Consider the following 27,509-nt stretch of genomic DNA (forward strand, 5'->3'; position numbering starts at 1 on the left):
CGGTTTCACAATATCAGGTATAGAGAAAAAGCAATGGACTCTGAAAGTGGATGTTAAGAAGGGGATCGATGCTGTGTATCTGTGCGCTGCCAGTTTACACAGTGAATAAATGACATTAAATTATACAACAAAAACAATTTGGATGGCAACCTGCAATCACACCTGCCTCAACCACAAATTTATAAGCCCATATCTTTACAGACAAGTCAGAAGAACCTGAGAACTCACACATGCAGATTTCGTTAATGACGTTATACTCCTCCCTTCCACCGAAAACACATTTGCATCAAGGTCTCGTCATACAGTCAGTAGGGGAGATACAACTTGTTCAGTTCATTTCTTTAGTAATGTATCATTAACTCTCATGACCAGAGTTTTTCTATACTGTTTTAGAAGGATGTTTGAAGCTGCATATGAACTGTGCATATTTTTCTTATTGTATATAGGTAAGATGTCCTCAAGTTCTTTATCCTGTTTGCTATTGTTCTTTGTATTGGAATACAATATATCTCAAAAGCCTTTTTTTCCTCACAGGGATAGTGAGATGTGTGAACGTTCAACAAAACCAGACTCCCTTATTGGTCAACGAGAACAAAGCGGCAGAGATAACATGTAGATATGATGACAGTGGCAAGCCAAATATGTTATGGTATCAGCAGAAGGATACAGCCATGGCCTTAATCTTGTTAAGTTATGGTGCTACAGGTGATCCCATCTATGAGGATGGATTTAAAGGCCGGTTTACATTGGAAAGAAAAGATATACTGTATGGAGTTCTGAAAATCTCTGATCTCAGTCTGTCTGACTCCGCTGTTTATTACTGTGCTGTCAGTATGCACAGTGTACAGTCTTTATTACCTGCCTGACTAAAAACCAAACCACAAGACATACAGGTGTAAGATTGTAATAGGGATTAATTACATAATAATTTAGCTCAAAGGGAATCGAATATGATTCAATAGGGAATTTGAACAGAATCGCTGTTTTACGGCTGTTTCAGAGTCGACGCGCGATTCATTCACAAGTCGTCTAACAGAAACTCTGCAATGGATATTACTATCCAGAATATAGTGAAAACACTATATATAAGCACAGTAGCAAAATCAGCAGTTTAAGGCAATAACTTGTAAGCACGAAACACAAGCTACTTAATAAAAATATGAATTTATTGGATAAACCTAACACATACAAACTAAACTAACATAAACACACGCATTCACACAGGTTGCAGAAAGAGAAAGTGAGGAAAGAATGAGTTTAAAGGAATGAAAATATGAAGTCCCAAGTTAGCAATATGCATTTGCTTAGACCTGAACAACCATCAATCACTTAATTAACCCTCGTATTGAGTCTCTCAAAGAGGTTATTAAACTTTATATCAAAATGCACCAGTTCAGTAAGATTCTGGAGGTTACTTGCGCTTTGCCTTTGGGTGTGAAGGGAATTCCTTTCGTCGCTCGTTCCAGAAAGGGGTTTTCCCGAGATTGCTGATTGGTTGGTTCTGTGGTCCTTTGTGTGCTTGGGCGTTGGCTGGATATGAGAGTTGCGTGCTGTTGAAGTTGAGGTCAGCGAAGACGTTTAGGTCGGTCGCGGCTTGCACAAACTTAACTAGAAACGAAACTCTCAACGGAAAGAAATAAAATGGATTAAAGAAAAAGATAGAGGTGTGGTGATCTCCTCATGTTTCCTTGAGGTGAGGAGGCTGGCATGCAGGCCAGGCGGCGTCGAGACGCGGCGGCGCGAAGCACGTGAAGAGCGTTGTAAGGAGTGAGAAAAGTTGCAAGAGATAAGAGAGAGATTTGAGGGTGTCCTTGAGTTTTTAAACTCAGCCTTTGGACACCTCCCAAAATGATGTCTTGACCAATTAGAACATTGGCTGAACTCTGGTGGGCTGCTGGTTCCACCTTCCAAACCACAAATCACAATGTTATCTTATTAGTCCCGTGATCCCAAATTCCCGCTCTTTGCAGAGATAAATTTGGACATGATTTCTATAACAAGACTATAATACATTTCGCAAAGAATTGAATTACAGGAACATTTTGAGAATGCGATTTCCAACTCAGACATATCAAACATCAATATAAACCATTAAACTATTCAAGAGTTATCAAAAGGGACATACACAATGAGTGATTAAAACATAATAGACAAATGTATGGGTTACATATATGAATAGGAAATTATGCAGAGAAATGATGAGTTGCTCATGAGTCCTTTAAGCATAATTTTGGGTGCATATGTATATATGCATATAGGCAGTTTTCTGTGCCCTTCTGTGAGGGTCTGTTCTCTAAGCTGGGAGGTCAAAAGTTTAGGGAAGGAATTTCCGTTGTGTCCTGTGTGTGGGGGAAAACCAACCATATCGCTAAGGACTTTAATCATGTGATGTTCAAAATGTGCATCTCTTTGACCATTAATCTTGGTTACTTGCTCCAAATTTGACAATCTCCTTATTCGAAGGATTTGATTATGAAGAAGTGTCTTTGTGTTAATTTTGCAAGTTCTTGGTTAGTTAGGTCTGCTTCAGGCTGGCGTTCTGGCGCCAGCTATGAAACGTCAGATTTATGACGGGCCTCTTGGAATGTACGTCTGTAGAAGTGTTCTAACTTCTAATAGACTCTCTTAAATTGTCTGATTCTCGCTGAAATACTACACAGGAAATACACAAAAAGCAATCTAATGTTTGTGAGATTCAACTGAAATGGCAGTTGTGTTTTTAATGACATGGCTTGATGCAACTTTTAATTTCTAAATTAATCTTTTTTTTTTTTTTTTTTTTTTTACTAATGACTAAGGAACAAAGGGGCGTGGCTTCTTAATGCAGTATATGAACTGGTAGTTTTTTGTAATCAACTGAACATCAGAGAACATTTCACAAAACGGAACTCTAAATGGACTCCTTTCTTCTCCTATTAACATTGCTTTGTCTAAAAGGTATTACACTTTACATTGGACAGTGACGCTCATGGTTTTGAATAAATGTAGATTTCTAATTGACAACATATCCTGTTTTTATTACTATATCTTTGTATTTCCAGCAGATTTCAGTGATGGTGTTCTGATCACCCAATGGCCGAAGTACATATCCAATCTTCCAGGCTCTTCGGTTGAAATGCACTGTTACCAGAATGATACAGACTATAACTACAAATTCTGGTACAGACAAATAAAAGAAGAATTAGTGCTTATCGGGAGCTACATTGTTAACTCTGCCTCTAATGAGAAAGGTTTTGAGAACGGCTTTGAAGTATCAAGTCCGGAGAAGAAGAAATGGACTCTGAAAGTAGATGTTAAGGAAGGGTTTGATGCTGTGTATCTGTGTGCTGCTAGTTTGCACAGTGAATAAATGCCAATAAATTGTGTAACAAAAACTCTTTGGATGGCAACCTGCAATCACACCTGCATCAACCACAAATAAATGAAGCCATATCTTTACAAACAAGTCAGTAGAACCTGAGAAGTCATACAATTGTGTTTGGAATGATGTTACACTCCTCCCTTCCGCCAAAAACTCTTTCAGACAAAGGTCTTGTTGATGTGATACAGTCAGTAGGGGGAGATACTGCTGTCTATTATATTGTACAGGTTTTTCTCTCTCTGTCTATACTCAAGTCACATACTCTCACTTTTCAGATGATTTTTGCTGTGTACGTGACCAGACCATTTCTCATCCTGTTTTAGAAGGATGTTTAGAGCTGGATGTGGACTGTGCTTTTATTTCTTATTATATATAGGTAAGCTGTCCTTTAATAGCAAAATTATTAAATTATAACTGTTTTTTTTTTTTTTAGAATATCTCTTAAATCCTTTTTTTTTCACAGGGAAGGTGAGATGTGTGAATGTTCAACAGAACCCAACACACATATTAGCTGATAAGAATAAAATTGAACAGATAAATTGTAGTTATGATGATAATAACATGGATTACATGCAGTGGTATCAGCAAAAGGATACAGCCATGGTCTTGATCGTTTTAAGTTATAGTGCTACAAGTGACCCCAACTTTGAGGATGGATTTAAAGATCGGTTTAAATTGGAAAGAAAAGGCATGAATGGAGTTCTGAAAATCTCTGATCTCAGTCCATCAGACTTTTCTGTTTATTACTGTGCTGTCAGTATGCACAGTGCTGTAGTCTTTATTACCTGCCTGACTAAAAACCAAACCACAAGACATACAGTACACACAAATGAGGAAACTAACTTTTGTGAGGTTTCTTGACAGGTTTAATTAATAAAACCTGTAATATTTAATATTTAACTGTTGAAAAAAAAATATGAACAGTAATCTGAAAAAAAAAGTGAAATTATATTAGTGATATGAAAAAGTTAAGTAAATTGCAAAAAAAAAAAAAAAAAAAAAAAAAAAAAAAAAAAAAAAACAAATGTCAAATCCACAGCAAAATATTTTTTTCCTCCAGTAATAAGGTTCCATATGATCAAACTGGTTAAAGAAAAACAATCATATTGAATAAGTTAATCAAGCAAATTTGTAAATTAACTCGAGTGCCAGTGATCACCCTACAATTATGGAAAAATATCAGAACTTTTTGATAATAACTTAACTCAGACTTAAGTTACCTAACAAAAAAAAAAAATCTGTTATTTTAAAAAGTCAGATATTTTTGCAGTTCAAGAAAATGTGCCACTGTGACTAGGTTCCACTGAGTAGTACAGGTCAGTATGGTATGATTTGGAATGGAACAACCCTTACTTGATAGGCATGGTGTAGGCCGGAAAGTTATTGAGTAGCCGTTACTCAATGACAAAGCACAATTCTGCCTCTTTTTGTTAAATTTCAGTTTTAATGAACAACAATTCAGTCAAATGTATGCTACAAAGTCAGTGCTTTACTATGGTAAAGCTCAAAATAAATACATTTTAGTTAAACATAACTTTGTGCTCAGCCAAAACGATATGACCAGGAACAAATAATAGAGTCATGAGACCAACGATTGCCTGTTAGTTTCACGGATCAGGCAGGAACACGAACAACGACGTAAAAAAGACGTACATTTAATAAATCCAATGGGAAACAGGCAGACACAGGAACACAGAGTGGTAACATTAAAGACTGACCAGAATACAGGGGAAAACACACACCTTAAATAGACAGACTGATTACAAACATCCAGGTGACAATGAGGGAGAAACCAAAACACTGAGAACTGCAGGGAAAATGGGAGAAACCAACATGAAAGTCCAGGGGTGTGACATTACCTCCCCCTCCCGGAAGGAGTGTCCTCGTGCCGACAAACGGGAAACAGTAAACAGACTCAAGAGGGGGTTTCGGCGGAGGACGGACTCCCGGGAGGAGGGCAAAAGACGGAGTCCAGGGTGGTGACTGAATAGTCCATGGAGGTGATGACGGAGGGAGGAGCCAAGGAGGTGACAGGAAGGGGCTGGAGCAGGAGGAGCCAGGTGGGATCCAGAACACAGCCATGTAATCCCATGGTGGAGCCGATGAAGGGAGGAGCCATGGTGGAGGAGAGGCTGACAACTCCATGGGGCCGACCGACGGAGGCGGAGCAGGTGGTGGGAGAGCCCGATGCGGAGACGGAAAGCCGAAGATCTTGGGTGACACCGCGGATCCGGAGGGCCAAGGCGGAACCCCAGGCTCTGGCGACCAAGGTGGAGATGGAGATCCGGAGGTCCACGGCGGAGCCGGAACAACAGAGGGCCGAGGCTGTGCCCGCGGGAGGGAGGAGGTCCAACGAGCCGGTGGGACGGAGGAGCGAGGCAGCCGGAGAAGTATAGTCCAGAGGCGAAGGTGGGGTGACGACTGACCAGGGCGGAGCCGGAGGGACGATGGAGCCTGGTGGAGCTGGTGGACCGATGGGCGACAGCGGAGACGAGGGAGCAGAGAGCCGGGGTGGAGCCGCAGGGTCGGAGGGCCGAGGCGGAGTCCAGGACTCTGAGGCTGGAGGCGATGGTGAGGGATCCTCCAGCCATGACACCGATGGAGACTGGCAGACCCGCGGCGAACCCACCGCACAGATGGTGGGCTGAGGGTGAGCAAGGGGACAGACAGCAGACAACAGGGATTCATGAAGGCTGGGCGGAACCAGCGGTGACTCTGGACGGCTGGGCGGAACCAGCGGAGATTCAGGCTTAGGCAGAAGAGGGAGGGCGGGAGGGAAATCCAGGCAGATGGGTATTTCCGTGAAACAGTCAATTAAGTCCCCAGAGTTGTGCTCTTGCTCACCCCCAGTGGCGGTGCAGTGGACGGGGCTCTCTACAGCCCTCTCTTGCTCCACGAAGCACTCCACCGTCGCGGATGTAATGGCCGGCTCACGCACCTGATCAGCAGTTTTGACCCCATCGGCACTCCATACTGCTGTCGCTCCGGGCTCGGGCTTTCCATCTATGAAGGGCTCATAATCCGCGGGTCAGGGTGGCTGGCTGGGCTCTGGGTCCAGAGTGGCACTGGCGAGATGCTCTTTGGAACAGGCGGGGACCACTCCACAAATGCGGCGAAATCCACTCGAGGGCCATCCTCGGACGACAGCGCTCTGCACGACGCGTTGAGGCTAGCGTCATAGAACGTACAGAGCGCGTCGTCCGGGTAGCTGGTGGTGTTTGCTACAAGCTGGAACATGAGAGTGTAACCCTCGAGCGGTAAATCCCCCTGCTTCAGCCGGAGGAGGATGAATTCTGGACGTAGGAAGGAATCCATGGGGGAAACACAACGGAAACAAAAAGACTGGGAAAAACGAACGAGAAACAAAATGGAGGAGAACACGCCAAAAAAAATAAACTGTATCCGTCGGTCTTTCTGTCACAGATCAGGCAGGAACACACGAACAACGACATAATAAAAAGATGTACATTTAATAAATCCAATGGGAAACAGGCAGACACAGGAACACGGAGTGGTAACATTAAAGACCGACCAGAATACAGGGGAAAACACACACCTTAAATAGACAGACTGATTACAAACATCCAGGTGACAACAATGAGGGAGAAACCAAAACACTCAGAACTGCGGGGAAAATGGGAGAAACCAACATGAAAGTCCGGGGGTGTGACAGTTAGGCTTGTACCAGTGTTTAATTTCTTAAAAAACAAACAAAAAAAAACCAAACAAACAAAAAAAAAAAAACATTTTTCAACTTTTCCTCAGTGTTTATTAGAAGACACAATCAGATACAAAATTTGCGCCAAAAATCCAAGACCTTCCTAGACAGCCTTTTAATGCATCTTGTGTGCTGGCCAGATTTAAAGATAACATGCCCTGCATAGAGAAGGCAATACAAGGAGACATTGCAACCTGCCAGTGAAACATCCAAGATGGTGGATGGAGCTGACAGAAATGTTGCCAATGAATACTTACAGTTGATGCAATTTATCAATAAAAATATTTAAGCAATATATCACAGCCTAGGTAATCACAGCCAAATTATTTTCTGTTAAAAAAAGCTAAATATTCTGCAACTCAAAGTAGTGGCATTTGGATGAATTGGTTGAGCGAATGATTCAGCGGTTCACTCATAAAGACTCATAAAGATCACCCTGCAATTTTATTTATGGAAAATATCAGAACTGACTTTTTTATAATAACTTTACCTTACTCAATCATTACAGTACAGTACAATTCGGAATGCAACACCCTGTTCCAGCTTGCGTTTCCACCGCCAACAGTACTCTTACTTAATAAGTATGGTGTAGGATGGAAAGTAATGATTGAGTAGCCGTTTCTCAATATGACATAAAGCACAATTCTGCCTCTTTTTGTTAAATGTCAGCGGCTTATATAAGAGAAAATAAAGACAAAAGCAAACAATTCAGTCAAATGTATGCTACAGATTCAGTGGTGTACTATGGTAAAGTTCAAAATAAATACATAAAGTTAAACATAACTTTGTGCTCAGCCAAAATGATATGACCAGGAACAAAAAATAAATTCATGAACCAACGATTGTCTGTTAGATACACCCAAAATTAATTGTATCTCACGTTTAATCACTACAAAGACATCAGAGTCAGTGGCAAATGTCAGAAGGACTGGCCAAGGTAAGGCTGCTCTAGGTAGATACATGACCACTGAGCACCCCCGGTGATCGCCAGGAGCTCACATCACATCTCCGAAATCAGCTATCTTTCTAATAATCTGGCTGGGGATCAACACTGGAAAGTAAAACATATGAAGCTGCAGTCATAATTGTGTACGAAAACGATTACAAGTGCTCGCTGTTTTACTGCCTCCAGTGTAAGTGTAAGCTATATGTAAATTTACCCTGCTATAGTATACAGCCAAATTCCAAACCAGAAATGTGAAAAGGGTTCATATTTATCTGTGTATAGTATTTTTATTCTCATTACTGTATTAGCTTTGCATCTTGCTAATGTCAAACTCCACTAGTATCTGTTGTGAGTCAGGTGCTTTTTTTCTCCACCAGTGGTAAGCAACAAAGGGGTGTGGCTTAATCATACAGTATATGAACTACTAGATTTTTTTTTTTTTTTGTAATGAATTGAATATCAGAAAACATTTCCCAAAAAGCAACTCTAAATGGACTCATTTTTTCTCCTATTAACATTGCTTTGTCTAAAAGGTATTACACTTTTAACTAAATAAGAAATGACAGTGACTCGGTCATGGTCTTGAGTACATGGTTTTGAGTAAATGTTGATTTACATTGATCAACATATCCTGTTTTTGTAAAGGTATCTTTGTATTTCCAACAGATTTCAGCGATGGTGTTAGGATCACTCAGTGGCCGAAGTACATATCCAGTCTTCCAGGCTCTTCAGTTGAAATGCACTGTTACCAGAACGATACAGACTATGACTACAAATACTGGTACAGACAAATAAAAGGAGAGCTAGTGCTTGTTGGGAGCTACATAGTTACCTCTTTCTCTAATGAGAAGGGTTTTGAGACCGGTTTCACAGTGTCAGGTATGGAGATTAAGAAATGGACCCTGACAGTGGATGTTAAGGAGGGAACTGATGCTGTTTATCTGTGTGCTGCTAGTTTACACAGTGAATAAATGACAACAATTTGCACAACAAAAACGGCAACCTGTTTGGATGGCAACCTGCAATCACACCTGCCTAAACCACAAATAAAATAAGGCATATCTTTACAGACAAGTAAGAACCTGAGAACTCACGTACAGTTGCATTAATGATGTTACACTCTTCACTTCCACCAAAAACACTTTCACAAAAAGATCTTGTTGATGTGATACAGTCAGTAGGGGGAGATATGACTGATATTTTAATGTACAGGTTTTCCTCTCTCTCTCACTCTCTCTGTCTACACTAAAGTCCCATACTCTCTCTCACTTGTCAGATTAATTTTTCTGTGTGCTTGACCAGACCATTTCTCACCCTGTTTTGGAAGGATGTTTAGAGCTGCATGTGGACTGTGCATTTATTTCTTATTATATATAGGTAAGATGTCCCTTGATGGTAATTAATCAAATTAGTACAATTATTTATCATTTCTATTATTGTTTTGTGCTTTGAAGTAGAATATCCTTTAAAACCTATATATTTTGTTTACAGGGAAGGTGAGATGTGTGACTGTTCAACAGAACCCAGCTTCCATATTAGCCAACAAGAATAATATGACAAAGATAGAGTGTAGTCATGATGACAGTAACATGCCTTACATGCAGTGGTATCAGCAAAAGGATACAGCCATGGTCTTGATTGTGTTCGTTTATGGTACAAGTGAACCCACCTTTGAGGATGGTTTTAAAGACCGGTTTAAATTGGAAAGAAAAGATAGACAGAATGGAGTTCTGAAATTCTCTGATCTCAGTCTATCAGACTCCGCTGTTTATTACTGTGCTGTCAGTATGCACAGTGCTGTAGTCTTTATTGCCTGCCTGACGAAAAACCAAACCCCAGATATACAGGAAATACACAAACAAAGGGATTCAATCTGTGGGATTCATAAAAAGTACATTCGTGTTTCAATTCAAAAGACTAAATGGGGTGATCTCTAAATTAAAATCGATGTTTGAACATTCTCTCATTGTTTAATAGAGGGCACAATCAGAAGACGTAAGCTGTTTTATAAAACTTAGTAAACTGCCTAACTAGACAAGCTTTTAAGACATTATGTGTGGTTCTAACACAAAGTCAGTTAAAAAAAATATAGGCAGCTGCCTTATAAGACGCTTATTTTGGCCAAATTATAAGGTAACATTGCACGTCTTTCAATGATACCGCAATCCCAAAAAGCATTGCAACAAGCACAGAAACATCCAAGATCCCTGTTGTAAAAAACAGCATATGCCGGTTACGTAGGTTTTGATGCTGGTATGCTGATTTAATATGGTCCTTTGCTGGTTTATGCTGGTTCTTAGCTGGTTTATGCTGGCCCTTTGCTGGTTTATGCTGGTCCTTTGCCAGCAACATGACCAGCTAAGGACCAGCATAAACCAGCAAAGAACCAGCATTAACCAGCTAAGGACCAGCATTAACCAGCTAAGGACCAGCATTAACCAGCAACGGACCAGCATTAACCAGCATCCCAGCACCAAAACATACCTAACCCTAACCAGCATATGCTGTTTTTTAAAACAGGGATGGCAGATGGAGTCGAGAAAATGTTTGACAATAAATGCTTACATTTAAAACAATACCAGAACATGGTGATAAAGACAGTTAAGCAACAACTGCCTTGTGCTGCATCTAATCACAATCATGTTGGTTTTCTTTAAAACAAAACAAATTTTGAGTACGATATTGCTATTATATGCAAGTTTTATAAGCATAACGTTAATACTGAGTATAATTAGACACAATTTTTGCTCTGGCAATGAAAACAATCTTATTAAATTAAAGCTACAGCAAAATATACCATAGCAAGCAACAAAACAAATGTAGAGAAGAGGTTTAATAACTGAAGAGCAGTGTCATCATTTTTCCACCAATGATTAAGCAACAAATGGGTGTGGCTTATGAAAAATCAACTCGTTTTTGTAGTTTGTCTTTATGTAATCAACTGAACATAAGAAAATTCTTCACAAAAAGCAAGTCTAAATGGACTCCTTTCTTCTTCTACTCACATTGCTTTGTCTAAAAGGTATCATTATTATTATAATGGCAGTTATTCTCATTTCTACATGTTGAACAAATGTGGATTTCTAATAGACAGCATAACTTGTTTTTGGTTTTTGTATTACCAGCAGATTTCAGTGATGGCGTCCCAGCCAACATGCATATGTGGGGCCCACATGGTTTATGCTTGGGCTATATGGGTACCAAGTGGGCATGGTCCCAAAATGGGCATCTTATCTGGGGCCCACTTGAGGTAGCTAAGTAGGTCCCACATGGGTCAAAAGAGGTGGGCTCCCCATGTGGGTCCCAGCTGGGTCACTAATGAGAAATGAGCATATGGGCTCAAAATGGTCTATACAAGTGGGGCCCATGGGTTTAACATATGGGTCAGTCATGGGCAAACTCAATCAATCCCATACAGGCTGCCTACATGGGGCCAAGGTAGTACCCATATAGTTACCGTCTATATGGTTTAAGAATGGGGAAACACATACGGGGCCCGCTTTGATGAACCATATGGGTTTGGCATGGGCAAACTCAATCAATCCCATACAGGCTGCCTAGATGGGGCCAATGTAGTACCCAGATAGTTACCATCTATATGGGTTCAAAATGGGGAAACACATATGGGGCCCACTTTGATAAACCATATTGGTTTGGCATGGGTAAACTCAAACAATCCCATATAGGCTGCCTACATGGGGCCAAGGTAGTACCCAGATAGTTAACGTCTATATGGGTTCAGAATGGGGAAACACATATGGGGCCCGGTTTGATAAACCAAATGGGTTTGGCATGGGCAAACTCAATCAATCCCATACAGGCTGCCTAGATGGGGCCAATGTAGTACCCAGATAGTTACCATCTATATGGGTTCAAAATGGGGAAACACATATGGGGCCCACTTTGATAAACCATATTGGTTTGGCATGGGTAAACTCAAACAATCCCATATAGGCTGCCTACATGGGGCCAAGGTAGTACCCAGATAGTTAACGTCTATATGGGTTCAGAATGGGGAAACACATATGGGGCCCGGTTTGATAAACCAAATGGGTTTGGCATGGGCAAACTCAATCAATCCCATACATGCTGCCTAGATGGGGCCAATGTAGTACCCAGATAGTTACCATCTATATGGGTTCAAAACGGGGAAACACATATGGGGCGCACTTTGATAACCCATATGGGTTTGGCATGGGCAAACTCAATCAATCCCATACAGGCTGCCTAGATGGGGCCAATGTAGTACCCAGATAGTTACCATCTATATGGGTTCAAAACGGGGAAACACATATGGGGCCCACTTTGATAACCCATATGGGTTTGGCATGGGCAAACTCAATCAATCCCATACAGGCTGCCTAGATGGGGCCAATGTAGTACCCACATAGTTACCATCTATATTGGTTCAAAACGGGGAAACACATATGGGGCCCACGTTGATAAACCATATGGGTTTGGCATGGGTAAACTCAATCAATCCCATATAGGCTGCCTACATGGGGCCAAGGTAGTACCCAGATAGTTAACGTCTATATGGGTTCAGAATGGGGAAAAACATATGGGGCCCGGTTTGATAAACCATATGGGTTTGGCATGGGCAAACTCAATCAATCCCATACAGGCTGCCTACATGGGGCCAAGGTAGTACTCAGATAGTTAACGTCTATATGGGTTCAGAAAGGGGAAACACATATGGGGCCCACTTTGATAAACCATATGGGTTTGGCATGGGCAAACTCAATCAATCCCATACAGTCTGCCTACATGGGGCCAATGTAGTACCCAGATAGTTACCATCTATATGGGTTCAAAACGGGGAAACACATATGGGGCCCACTTTGATAACCCATATGGGTTTGGCATGGGCAAACTCAATCAATCCCATACAGGCTGCCTAGATGGGGCCAATGTAGTACCCACATAGTTACCATCTATATGGGTTCAAAACGGGGAAACACATATGGGGCCCACGTTGATAAACCATATGGGTTTGGCATGGGTAAACTCAATCAATCCCATATAGGCTGCCTACATGGGGCCAAGGTAGTACCCAGATAGTTAACGTCTACATGGGTTCAGAATGGGGAAACACATATGGGGCCCGGTTTGATAAACCATATGGGTTTGGCATGGGCAAACTCAATCAATCCCATACAGGCTGCCTACATGGGGCCAAGGTAGTACTCAGATAGTTAACGTCTATATGGGTTCAGAATGGGGAAACACATATGGGGCCCACTTTGATAAACCATATGGGTTTGGCATGGGCAAACTCAATCAATCCCATACAGGCTGCCTACATGGGGCCAATGTAGTACTCAGATAGTTAACGTCTATATGGGTTCAGAATGGGGAAACACATATGGGGCCCACTTTGATAAACCATATGGGTTTGGCATGGGCAAACTCAATCAATCCCATACAGTCTGCCTACATGGGGCCAATGTAGTACCCAGATAGTTAACGTCTATATGGGTTCAGAATGGGGAAACACATATGGGGCCCGGTTTGATAAACCAAAAGGGTTTGGCATGGGCAAACTCAATCAGTCCCATACAGTCTGCCTACATGGGGCCAATGTAGTACCCAGATAGTTAATGTCTATATGGGTTCAGAATGGGGAAACACATATGGGGCCGCTTTGATAAACCATATGGGTTTGGCATGGGCAAACTCAATCAGTCCCATACAGTCTGCCTACATGGGGCCAAGGTAGTACCCAGATAGTTAACGTCTATATGGGTTCAGAATGGGGAAACACATATGGGGCCCGCTTTGATAAACCATATGGGTTTGGCATGGGCAAACTCAATCAGTCCCATACAGTCTGCCTACATGGGGCCAATGTAGTACCCAGATAGTTAACGTCTATATGGGTTCAGAATGGGGAAACACATATGGGGCCCGGTTTCATAAACCATATGGGTTTGGCATGGGCAAACTCAATCAATCCCATACAGTCTGCCTACATGGGGCCAAGGTTGTACCCACATAGTTAACGTCTATATGGGTTCAAAACTGGGAAACACATATGGGGCCCGGTTTCATAAACCATATGGGTTTGGCATGGGCAAACACAATCAGTCCCATATAGGGAGCCCACATGGGGCCAAATTGGTACCCACATAGTTAATTGATAGTTACCAAAAAATAACTACAATACTTATATATTTTTTTCATTGTAAAACCATTATAAATTTTCATAAGGGACATGGGGTCCTCTTGGCCAAACCAAATATGATTCTAACCCTAATCAAACATGACTGTGTCTAATTTACAAATAGTTTGGAGCATTATGATTAGCTTTTGGTTAGAGTCATGTTTGGTTAGAGTTAGAACTAAACTCAGCAAGACAATCGTCACAATTCTGTCGTCATTTGCTCATTCTCTGTTCAAAACCTGCATGAAGTCTTTCTTTTGTTGAACATTATCTAAATTATTTTTGAAATAGTTATTTTAAAGAATGTTGGAAGCCAGTTGCTGGACACATCTTGGGAAATAAAAAAATTAATAAATAAAAAGGCTATGGAAGTCATTGGGGGCCAGAAACTTTTTGTTAAGATAATTTCCCAAAATATTTGTGTATATTGTTTTTATTACACAGAAAAAATTAATACAGGTTTGGTACAACTTAAGGTGAGGTAATGATAGCAGAATTTTGGAGCTGAAGAACCCAGCTGGTACAGGCAAACCAGGTCAAACCTGGGTGTGGTCAAAAATGTCCTGCATAGCACATGTCTTTTGATATCTGAAATTGGGCAAATGACCTGTACACTCATAGGACATTACATATTCAAAGTGTCAGTTTTTAGTGGTCTGATTTTGTGAGTTACAGCACAATGCTTATCACAATAGATGTTTTTATATAAGAAAAAAACAAGGAAAACTGTGCACTTTAATGAAAAGGTTAGAGATTACTAATTATCTCTAAATAATGGGATAACATATTTGGATTGTAATCGCTTTGAGACGGGTAGAAGAAATCAAACCCTCTAGCAGCTTGTCATGTGCCCTGATTTAGTGAAACTCCCCCAGTTTTATGGTCAGTCGGAGTGACAAATGCATTTCTAGAGATATTCTTTTAAATTTTGTAAGGTCATCAGTTCATATAATAAAATAGCCCAAGTAAAGAAAGATATAATGGAATTTTATGTTTCTGAAATGTATCATTAGCTTTTTTTTTATTTTATGTCCCAGCACATGACAAACCATCAAAGTTATAAAATGGTTTGCTAAATGATTGAAAAGGGTTAACAAAAATACTTGTAAATCAAAGTTGATTTTTTTTTTACATGATACACTATTGCCAGTATTTTCTCCCTTCTAATGAACAGGTTTGACTACTTTAGTAATTTCCATTAGAACAAACTTAATGTTTAAGCATAAAATGATATTATAGGGAATTGTGTGCTTCTAATTTTATAGCAACAGTTTGGACAGGAGCCTCTTCAATTGTAAGATGACAATGCCTTTGTGTATAAGGCAAAGTTCAAACCGAAATGACTGATTCAGTCAGTGTGGAAGAACTTGACTAGTCTGCATAAAGCCAAGTCCTAATCCCAGTTGAACACCTCTGGACTGATTTTTAAATGACCTTGAGCCAAAAACTCATCGCCAAACACCAATGACTTGTACAAACACCACATGGACAAAAGTATTAGGACACCCCTTCTTTAAAACAGAAATAGGCACTTCTAAAACTGTGGCAACAAAAATGGGAACATAATTAATGTAGCCTATTTAAAAATTGTATTTCCATCTCTGTTGAAAAAGTTTTGGATTTGTCCAAAATGACTGTACCGATATGTACAAGTCATTGGTGTTTGGTGATAACTTTTTGGCTCAATGTCTGCATTTAAAGTCACACCGAGGTGTTCAACTGGGATTAAGACTTGGCTTTATGCAGACCAGTCAAGTTCTTCCACACTGACTGAATCAATCATTTCAATTTGAACCTTGCCTTATACACAAAGGCATTGTTATGTTAAAACTGTTGCTATTAAAATTAATTCCCTAGAATATAATTTTATGCTTAAACATTAAGATTTGTACTCATGGAAATTACTAAAATAGTCAAACCTGTTCATTAGAAGGGTACTTTTGGCTATATAGTGTATGTATTTTGAATCAATATCTTTGTTTTGATTTTGTGGACCTACAATTTTGTGAATGGCTACAACTGCATTTTTATTTCATACACTGAAAACAATTTTTGAACAACTATTAAAATAATACAGCCTACAAATAACACTAAACACACATATTTCTTTAAAAAAAATCTTTATCTTGCCATTACCACGCTGGTTGTATAACCTTGCTGGAGGGATCATGATTGGTTAAGCTGACTGCCATCTGACAAGTAACTGGCCAATGACAGCTGTGCGCGCCTTTACTGGTCAAGTTTGAAAATACGTTAGTTTGTTACATTTTTATTTTAAATTAACTCGCGTTGTGACATGTGGAGAACAAAAGCTGGAATGTGAACACAGAGGAAGACCGGACTGGATCTGTGAGGTCCTGCAAGCAGATTGCTGTTCTCTTACGAGAGGTCACTCTTACTGCGTAGCTTACGCTAGGGGAAAATCCTTTCCGCGAGAGATATTGAAGCCAAAAAATTATCCTTAATTTTGTATTAATGTAAAACGCGTTGCCGCAGTGAGCAGACATAGGCGAGGCGTACTGCGTGCCTATTGGCTGCTCCGCAGCAACTGCAGCACCTATCGAGCGAGGCTTGGCGCGAAGTCAGCTCCAATGAGTGCATTTCGCGCCTGACACGTCATCTCCCGCCGAAAGTGGCGTGATCCCAGCCTATAAATATCGCTCGCAGGTAGCTACACTCTGATTTTTTCATCCTTCAAGCGAAGCTCACGCATCGCTGGAGCCGGAGAAGAAGCCGCCGTCGACTGCAAGCATCTCAGCGGGACGAGCCATTGGAGCTGCTGGCCACGCCGCCTTCCGTGCCTTCCTGCTGCGCTTTCCGGCGCCTATATCCTTTATAATCTTTTATAATCTACAGTGTGTGTCGCCGCTGCGATACACACTGTTTCTCTAAGAGAGCAAAGTGTCTTTTTAAAGATGCTTTCATACGGCTCGTGCAGATGCCAATGGCGACTCTGAGGACTTGCCTTGCCTTCTTCACTGAGACTGCTCCCCCGCCCGCGCGGTGTCGCGCCGTAAAAAGCGCTGTGCCCAGCGGGCCCCGGACCCTTCCTCCAGCCGACAAAGCTCGCCGGTTCGCCCGCCTGCTTCATCGACCTCGTCAGCCTCTGTTCCGGACGTAAAGCGGCCGCTGTATGCCACCGCTTCCATCGACGCCGCTGACGAGGGGGGCCATGAAGGAGGAAGAGGATTTCCGTTTCCCGCCAGAGCGGGAACGCGCATTCTGCTCAGATGCAGCGCTGCGTAGCATGGCCTCTCACCGTTGCTGAGAGGCACCCGTGGTTAACGGTTTCTGATGTTTTTCTCGTCCGGCCGCCGCCCCGCCAGACGCGGCCCGCGGCCCAGGATTGAGTTGAAACCTGAGCCTCCGAAATCGTCCTAGCAACTAGGAAAACGACGGTGTACGAGTCCCGCTGTTGCCGGTCCCCCACCAAAGTTATTCGCTCGTCCAGTCCCAGGAAATGTGACTGTTCCAGTGTTTTCTGCAGCCAACAAACCGGCTCCGTCGCCCGTTTGCCTGCACACAAAAGTCGTTCCCACGGCTACACAGATAAACTCCCAATAAAGTGTATTATCTGGTGTCCCGGCCACGGCCGATGGTGTTTCACGTGTTGTAAGAATATGCCCACTAACCAGTGCTCATCTCTACACACAAGCACAGCGCACATAAAATCGACTCAGATCGATTGCGCGTCACACGTGGTAAATGTGCCCGCTTCACAGTGCCTACAGACACCACATTATGCACTGTTGGTTTCTGTAAAAACGAAACCAACAGTGCATTGACTCTATGCTTTGGAGTGTTAAATGTGCCCGCTTCACAGTGCTCACAGACACCTCATTATGCACGTCAACCGGTTTCTGTAAAAACGAAACCAGGAGTGCGTTCGCTCTATGCAGGCAAACGCTGTTTGGAGTGTTGAACGCCGGTGCGCGAGTCCCGCGGCTGCCAGACTCCCACCGAAAGTATTCGCTCGCTCAGCTCCAAGAAATGTGGCTGTTCCAGCATTATCCGCAGTCATCAAGCCGGCGCTGCAGCCTGCTTGTCTGCACTCAAGAGCCGTTCTCACGGCTACCCAATTAAATCCTCAAAGGAATGTATTTTCGGGTATTCCGGCCATAGCCGAAGGTGTTTTGTGTGTAGCTCGCATGCGCATACACATGAGCACATCCTGTCATACAAAACCCGCGCACATAAAGTCGACCCGAATCAGCTGCGCTTCACATGTGATAAATGTGCCCACCCCAGAGTGCCCACACATATCACATCAGGCAGGTCTTACGGTTTCTGTAAAAACGAACCGGACGACGCCCCGTCTACACGGCTAAAGGCTGCGCTGAGTGTGTTGAATGTGCCCGTTACTACGCAACCACATATATACACAAAGATAGCAGTCCCCGCGGTCAGTGTACCCCGAGCCTCGAATGTCACAGTCACTCGTGCGTCACAACGCACCGAAGCGACTCTGTTATTGACAGATCGGAGCGCGCTTCGCACCTACCCCCTTGCGTTACAGGTAAATGCATGGGAAAAGCTCCCAGGGGTTTCACAATGGGTGCTGGACATTATTAAAGGAGGCTATTCGCTACAGTTTCACCTACTTCGCATGTGGTATATGTGCCCACCCCAGAGTGCCCACACATATTACATCAGGCAGGTCTTACGGTTTCTGTAAACCGAACGACGCCCAGTCTACGCGGCTAAAAGCTGCATCGAGTGTGTTAAATGTGCCCGTTACCACGCAACCACATATACACACAGAGAAAGCAGTCCCCGCGGTCAGCGTACCCCGAGCCTTGCATGTCACAGACACCGAAGCGGCTCCGTTAGTAACAGATCGGAGCGCGCTTCGCACCTACCCCCTCGCATTACATGCAGATGCATGGGAAAAACTCCCAGGGGTCTCAAAATGGGTGCTGGACATTATAAAGAGAGGCTATTCGCTCCAGTTTCGACGACGCCCTCGCCGTTACACGGCGCGCGTCGAGACCACGATAAAGGCAGATGCAGCACACCTGCTACGAGCCGAAGTGACCACTAGATCTAAGGCAACTGAACAAAGCGCTAGTGAAGCGAAAGTTCAGAATGCCCACAACCAGGAAAATCCTTGCGCAAGTGTGCCGAGGAGACTGGCTTGTGTCAGTGGATCTGAAAGACGCGTATTTTCAAATACAGATAGCGTCGCGTCACAGGCGATTTTTGAGATTCGCCTTCGAGGGCCAAGCTTATCAGTACACAGTCCTGCCATTCGGTTTGTCCCTAGCACCCCGTATATTTACGAAGTGCATGGATGCAGCGCTCGCCCCGCTCAGACAGAAAGGCGTGCGAATACTGAATTATTTGGACGACTGGCTGATTTTAGCGCAATCTCAGTCAACTGGGAGAAAAGCTCGCTGAACCCCAGCCAAAATATCTCCTTCCTGGGCATAGAATTAGACTCGCTGGCAATGAAAGCGAAGCTTTCGTCAGTGCGCGCGCTGAGCGTTCAGAGCGCAGTGAGCGCGCTCTGCCGCAGCAAGTCTGCCCCGCTCAAGACCTTTCAAAGAGTGTTAGGTCTTATGGCTTCAGCATCATCAGTTCTACAGTTAGGGGTGCTTTGCATGCGCCCACTGCAGCTCTGGCTGAAAGCGCGCGTGCCGCGCCGAGCGTGGGCGTCCGGTCGACTCCGTCTCACGATCGATCAGAGTTGCGTTACAGCCCTGATGCCGTGGAGAGCAGCCGACTGGTACCGAAAGGGTGTCACTCTAGAGAGACCCTCGAGGGTGAAAGTAGTGTCCACGGACGCGTCCACCTTGGAATGGGGGGCACTGCTAGAGGGCAGACCGGCGTTCGGCCTATGGTCAGAACGAGAGAAGTCACTGCACATCAACTGCCTCGAAATGATAGCAGTGGAGAATGCGCTGACATACTTTCTTCCCCTATTGAAGGGAAGTCATGTTTTAGTCCGCTCCGACAACACATCGGTAGTGGCTTACATAAATCGCCAGGGCGGACTCAGGTCCAGAAACCCACATGCACTCGCAGAACGCCTTCTGGTATGGGCTCATCGCAACCTGTGCTCGCTAAGGGCAGCGCACGTGCGGGGGACCCTAAATGTAGGACCAGACAGACTGTCCAGGAACAATGTTCCGGCGGACGAATGGTCGCTGCACCCTCAGACGGTGCAGCTATTATGGAAAACATTCGGCAGAGCGGAGATAGATCTATTTGCATCTCAGGACAACGCTCATTGCCCAGAATTCTTTTCCAAAGCCAAGGACGCGCTAGCCCATACGTGGCCCCGCCGTCCTCTTTATGCTTTTCCCCCAGTCTCTCTCCTACCTCAGGTGATAGAGAGGGTGAAAGAGGAAAGGTGTGCAATACTGCTGATAGCGCCGTTTTGGGGAAACCAGACTTGGTTCCCAGCGCTGATGCAGATGACGAGCATCGCACCGTGGCCAATACCTGTGAGGAGAGACCTCCTCTCGCAGGCGGGCGGCGCGATCTGGCACCCCCATCCCGAGCTGTGGTCCCTTCATGTATGGGTCACCAGGGAATATATGATGAACTCCCCACAGGAGTGATATCAACGATCACACAGGCTAGAGCTCCATCTACTAGACGGCTCTATGCATCGAAGTGGTCGATATTTGCGGACTGGTGCACAGCCCGCGGATCCACACCCACAGACTGTGGTGTGACAGATGTACTTTCCTTCCTACAAGAGCTACTGGACAAGGGCAGGTCCCCGTCCACGCTCAAAGTTTATGTGGCGGCCATAGCAGCGTTCTCGAGGACAACGCTAGGTCAGTCAATAGGGAAGAACGATTTAATAATCCGCTTCCTTAAAGGAGCTAAAAGGTTAAATCCACCCAGACCGCCCTCAGTCCCAACATGGGACCTTTCTGTGGTGTTGGACGCTATGAAGAGCGAACCATTTGAACCACTACGGGCGGCTGAATTAAAATATCTGTCTCTTAAGGCTATATCCCTACTAGCGCTCGCTTCAGTGAAGCGCGTGGGAGACTTGCATGCGCTTTCCGTGGGCGCGACATGCATGGAGTTTGGGCCCAACGACTCAAAAGTCATACTCAAACCCAAGCACGGATACGTGCCAAAGTCTATTAACACACCGTTTCGAGCACAGGTCATCGCACTGTCTGCTTTACCGGCTGTGGATGGAGAGGCTGACGCGAGACTCTTATGTCCAGTTAGAGCGCTAAGAGTCTATGTGTCTCGCACGTCTGCTTTTAGACAGACAGAACAGCTGTTTGTTTCGTTTTACGGGCATTCTAAGGGAATGGCTGCGTCAAAACAGACTTTATCCAGATGGATAGTGGATGCTATTGCACTGGCGTACGAGTCTAAGGGCATGCAATGCCCGCTGGGTGTCAGAGCACATTCCACGAGGGGCGTGGCCTCGTCGTGGGCTTGGTCGAGTGGGATCGACTTGCAAGATATTTGTACGGCGGCAGGCTGGGCCTCTCCGTCTACATTTATAAGATTCTACAACCTGGAGGTTCCCGCCCTACAGGCCAAATTGCTGTCGGTCTAGATATTAGCAGATATCTGGACCCACGTTCTAAGTTTATCCAGGCCGTTTACCTGCCCGGATACACCAGGAGCCAGTGTGTTTAGGGCACTTATCCCCTTATATGTTTAAGCACTGTATGAACCCCGGGCTACGGCCCTAGGGTCTATGGTATCAGATCTTGGCATGCACGGCGTTTTACAGGGCGTTCCCCTAGCGTAAGCTATGCAGTAAGAGTGACCTCTCGTAAGAGAACGTACTCGGTTACTAACGTAACCTCGGTTCTCTCAGAGAGGGAACGAGTACTGCGTACCTTGCCGTGCAAGCGTCTGCTCTGGGCGCTCTTATGATGAAAAAACCAGAGTGTAGCTACCTGCGAGCGATATTTATAGGCTGGGATCACGCCACTTTCGGCGGGAGATGACGTGTCAGGCGCGAAATGCACTCATTGGAGCTGACTTCGCGCCAAGCCTCGCTCGATAGGTGCTGCAGTTGCTGCGGAGCAGCCAATAGGCACGCAGTACGCCTCGCCTATGTCTGCTCACTGCGGCAACGCGTTTTACATTAATACAAAATTAAGGATAATTTTTTGGCTTCAATATCTCTCGCGGAAAGGATTTTCCCCTAGCGTAAGCTACGCAGTACTCGTTCCCTCTCTGAGAGAACCGAGGTTACGTTAGTAACCAAGTACGATATCAGGTAAGGGAACATATTTCAGTCTTTCTAGCTTTATGTTCTTTCTGTGTAAATTCCACATGAGGTAACAGACGCACTATGACTTGCATCTGTGCTTCATCAAAGATGTTACACCAGATGCTAATCGCGATTAGCATATTAGCACGTATTTGTAGCCCCTGATATTGCTATGTGTTATAGATAGGCTACGAATGTTGTCAGCTAATTTAAACGCAATGCATGAGAAGGAGCAATGAGTACAGTGATGAAAGTGCTATTAAAGCTTGGAAACACAGGAATCTAACTATAAAACACAAACTGCTACCAATAACATTATTTTTAATCTTTGATTCTAAATCTTTCATGGGATTAAAATATAAAAGTATGGTTCTTCTCATAATCAAAAATACATTTGTAAGACATTTGCCCCACTGATTATCAATATGACTAACTTTTTTATTCTTTTGTCTTTCTTCATCTGAGATAACAAATACGGAGAACATGCTACCATCATCAGTCCTTTAGTTGTTTCACTACAAAAAATATTATGAGTCCTTCATGAGCCTTAAATGGGTCTGGATAAATGCAGCTGCAGGTAAAATTATGTTAAGTTTTGGTTTGATTTGGGTGCACTAATTTTTAAGCTACAATTGTGTTTACCTTGTTTTGATACATTTATAAAAAGAGTCTATTGTTGTGAATCCAGTGTCTTTTTGGGGATTCACATTTTTTCTTTTTGGATTGCCATGAGTTAGGCATATTCTTACATTTTTAATTATATAATAACTAACAGTCTCAAAGCTGACTGTTCATGTTTTCTGAATGATTTATAGTGGCAAATGTTGGTACGATTGAAAAACATTTTGTATAAGAGTTCAAAAGAATTTTAAAAGTGAAATCTTTATTTTTAAGGACTTATCAGCCCACCCCAGACCGACTGATGATTCAGCTGATTACTGGCAATATAGTGGAGGGCTCTTCTTTATCTGCTACACTCCACTAGAACTTCTGGTATGGATTTATTAACTATTTGCAAAGTTTTGATTTGATGTAATTTAATAAAATGTACTTTTTAATTTACTTTTATGTCCTATTTAAATTTGTTTTTACTAGTGGTGGGCCGTTATCGGCGTTAACGTGCTGCGTTAACGTGAGACTCATATCGCGCGATAAAAAAAATATCGCCGTTAATCTATTCTCAAAGTTGGGTTGGGAGCTGGGTCTAAACTACGCAAGATATGATGACTTTCACCTTGATATTTTAGCGCGGATGACGTATATCTAGTTGAATTGCACTGTAGGGGGCGAGAACAAGTCTTCAACTTCTGTGAAATTACCACATCAAATGAGACGCGCAGACATGGATGCAGCTATGAAGCCGCTTCAGGGCAGGTGCGTGCGTTGCTAGACCCTTTTTACTGGGGCACGTGCACAAATCTGCTGTGGCCCAGTAAAATCTCAAGTTTGAGTTATAATTTACTTTGATAATCCCGAAATAAAGACATTAAACTATATGCAACAACTGAATTGACGCTTCTAAAAGCAACGCAGTTTATTGGAAGACTATGCACGCAGATAGGCTATCCATACCCGCGCGCCTGTGTATTTTACGGGAAAGCGCACGTCGTACAGCCTTTTGCGCAGAAGTACTTGGTTACACAAGTTTGTATAGTTAATTGTGTTGTAAATGCAAATGTCAAGCAGTTTGTAATGCATTTTGGAAACAGGAGATGAGCGCCTGGTCTAATGCGCCACCTGGCTTGAGAAACCCGTTTTCAAAGACTTACTTTTAGTCATTATTTGGGTAGCACACATATTCTGAATGCCTTCAGCAGAATTTAAATTAGCCATTTTAATCTAGATTAATTTCAAGATTTAATCTAGATTAATCTAGATTAAAAAAAATAATCTATGCCCACCCCTAGTTTTTACATAATTTACTTAATACAGTGTGCAGTTAGGATTCTGAATTATGTGTAATGATTTAAATTCTAAATTGACTCTAAAAATTAATTTGCCAGAACCTACGTGTTATTTTATTTTTTATTTTATTATTATTAGGGATGCACCGGTTGACCGGCCATAAATCGAAACCGGCCGGTTTTTGCATCTAACGCACAGTTAGACGTGGCTGTGTATCAAAGGTAAAAAATTATATAAATACTGTTCAGTTTCTCATAAAAAAACGATCGTTTCGTGTCTTAGGACATCAATGTATCGTCACGAGCCGCAGGGTGTAATTTGGATTTGTCTGTGCATGTTTTTTTTTTTTTTTTCACTTTTAAAGGTTTGTGCCCATCCACTGCCATCATATGGCTGACAGACTACAAACAAAGTCACCTACATCTTGGATGCCCTGGGGGTAAGCTGATAAACATCACATTTTCATTTTTGGGTGAACTATCCCTTTAAGACATAAAACGATCGGTCTGTGCAAAAAACTGAACAGTATTTATATTATTATTTACCTCTGATCCACCGGAACGTTCTACTGTCCTGAGAATGTTCACCCAGTCCGTGTGTGATCTATCACGCGTATACGTCACTCATTGTTTACATGAGCATATTGGCTTATCAAAATGGTAATTACTTGTGCTTATACAAATTCTGGTAACCGATTAAAAACTAAAAGATTACATTTCCTTGTGTGAACTCATCTGGGAGTATTGACTTTTCACCTACAAAGACAAACTTTTGACTACATTGCCAGAGCATGTTGATGCACCACACGTCAGCTACTGTGAACATGCTCCATTAGGGGTGGGCGGTACACCGGTGTCATAGTCAGCACTGGTGTGACATTGCGCAACGACATGGAATTTCTAATACCGTCAATACCGTAATAAATCAATTATGTGCCTCGAATGGCTGCATTTACATCAATAATAGCTAATTCTAAATAATAAGGCATTACATTTTCTTCAAACGTTTAGTTGTGGTCTGAATACCTGACCTTATACTATATATCTTGTTGTAAATAAAAAAGTAAAACATATTCGTATCAGCTTTGCAGGTGGTAGGTAAAAGGGGAGTGGCCATTAAACGACTGGTGAAACATCGTGAAGAAAGGTCGGGCCTGTAGCCTATACCAGGGGCGGACTTTTCCCGGTCGGCCAGCCGAAGGATTTACACAGCGGATCACAAATTGAGCGGGCGCGAGGCAAACTAATATTGTATATAATTTTCGCACTTTCAATATGCAGGGTATAGAAATCGCTTTTAACTGAGCGCTCGCGCTGTTTACTTTTACTTACGATTTTGCGATAACGCACACTCTGTGTAAAGGGAGCAGCACATCTTATAATAGATATTTGTCAGTGAGTACAAGATTACAGCAAATTCTCCAGTCTGTTTTTGTCATCTCTCTTTACTTTCGACCCGTGATCATTCAAATCTAAAGGTCATTGTACACTGAGTCCGATTTTCGTATGCGTTTTTTTTTTTTGTTTTGTTTGTTTTCTCATATTCGCCATCCTTATCAAAATGCTTATTATGGATGCGAAAATGCAGAAAATCAAACACGATCCGAATTTTTTTATGACGGACGAAAGTTTCAGAGGCAGTGTGTAAACTCGATTAACATAACCTGTGTTTTTTTTAACGTGCAAAAATCTCGGACGAAAATTTCGTACTCATGTGTACAATGACATTAACTCCAGCAGCTGGTGTTGGATGCAGGGTTGCCAAGTCCGCATTTTTCCCCACAGAATTGGTCTACTTTTAAACTGTTGCTATGGGTTGATTTCCCCCAGTTATTTAAAGGTTTTATATATTGCAGAAATTAAATTTCAATAAAAAATAATTTGTGTTTTGTTGTACACTGTTAAGTAAGATCTTTAGGTTTTTTGCAAAATAAATATGTTGAGAATGGATAATACTCTCCCATGTCTCTTTTTGATAAGGATACATACCATTTACTTATTATATTATAAAAAATATTAACTTTATTCACATACTAAAGGGACAGGACAGGCTACTCCTCCCAAAATGTACCAAAAAAAGTAATACCGTGATATTATACCGTCACCGTTCAAAAGATGAAAAATACCGTGATATTAATTTTAGGTCATATCGCCCACCCCTATGCTCCATACACCTGAATGTTCCGGTGGATCAGAGTTTAATAATGATATAAATGCTGTTCAGTTACATGTACAGACCCATCGTTATGTGTCTCAAGACCTCAATGCATCGTCTCAAGCCACAGTGTTTAATTTGGTTTTGTCTGTGCATGTTTTTTTTTTGACTCTTAATGATTTGGTAACTATTGACTGCCATTATATGACTGACAGACTGCAATGGTTTCAGTTAAAAATCTTTGTTTGTGTTTTACTAAGAAACAAAGTCACCTACATCTTGGATCCCCTCAGAGTAAGCAAATGAACATCAAATTTTCATTTTTTTTAGTGAACTATTCCTTTAATCTGACATTAATCTGCTTATTTAAATGCTGTCCTTGTGTGTCTTCAATAAAATTTAAATTTGAAAATATTTTAATCTCACTGTGTGCTTTAATCCTTAAAAATTTATTTGTGTGGTGTTGATATTATTTTAGATGGAACCCAGATGATTGCTAGCTTGGCCCCATGCATAAGTTGCTGGGGCCAGCATGGAACCCATGGACAATCCCAGTTACAGCCCGTATTTCAGCCCATGTAGTAACCTTGTAGTACCCAAATCTGGGAACAAGATGGGTCTTGCGCATGTTGCCCAGTTGGGTCCCACCTAGTGGCAAGTGCAATCTAATTTGAAATCCATGTGGGCCGTTAACATGGGGCCGTTATGGAACCCGCGGACAATCCCATATAGAGCCCATTTTTCAGCCCATTTAAAACCCACATTGGCCCCACATATAAAACTTAGCTGGGTTAAAGCTGGGACCGATGTGGGTCTTGTGCATGTTGCCCAGTTAGGTCCCACCTAGTGGCAAGTGCAATCTAATTTGAAATCCATGTGGGCCGTTAACATGGGGCCGTTATGGAACCCGCGGACAATCCCATATAGAGCCCATTTTTCAGCCCATTTAAAACCCACATTGGCCACACATATAAAACTTAGCTGGGTTAAAGCTGGGACCCATGTGGGTCTTAAGCATGTTGCCCAGTTAGGTCCCACCTAGCGGCAAGTGTAGTCCTA

The 27,509-nt window shown here is 42.7% G+C and overlaps 1 protein-coding gene across 1 annotated transcript in view; it reads left to right on the forward strand.

The window, feature by feature from the left end:
• LOC141295377 (M1-specific T cell receptor beta chain) overlaps window positions 1-27,509 on the forward strand; it is a 56,917-nt gene that overhangs the window by 8,877 nt on the left and 20,531 nt on the right. Inside the window, exon 6 of the mRNA XM_073826585.1 lies at window positions 3,045-3,332. Within this exon, the coding sequence (XP_073682686.1) occupies window positions 3,045-3,332 (288 nt within the window). The remainder of the gene's footprint in view (window positions 1-3,044; window positions 3,333-27,509) is intronic.

The sequence above is a fragment of the Garra rufa genome, chromosome 21 (assembly GCF_049309525.1).
Source record: "Garra rufa chromosome 21, GarRuf1.0, whole genome shotgun sequence".
In the NCBI taxonomy this organism is placed as follows: domain Eukaryota; kingdom Metazoa; phylum Chordata; class Actinopteri; order Cypriniformes; family Cyprinidae; genus Garra; species Garra rufa.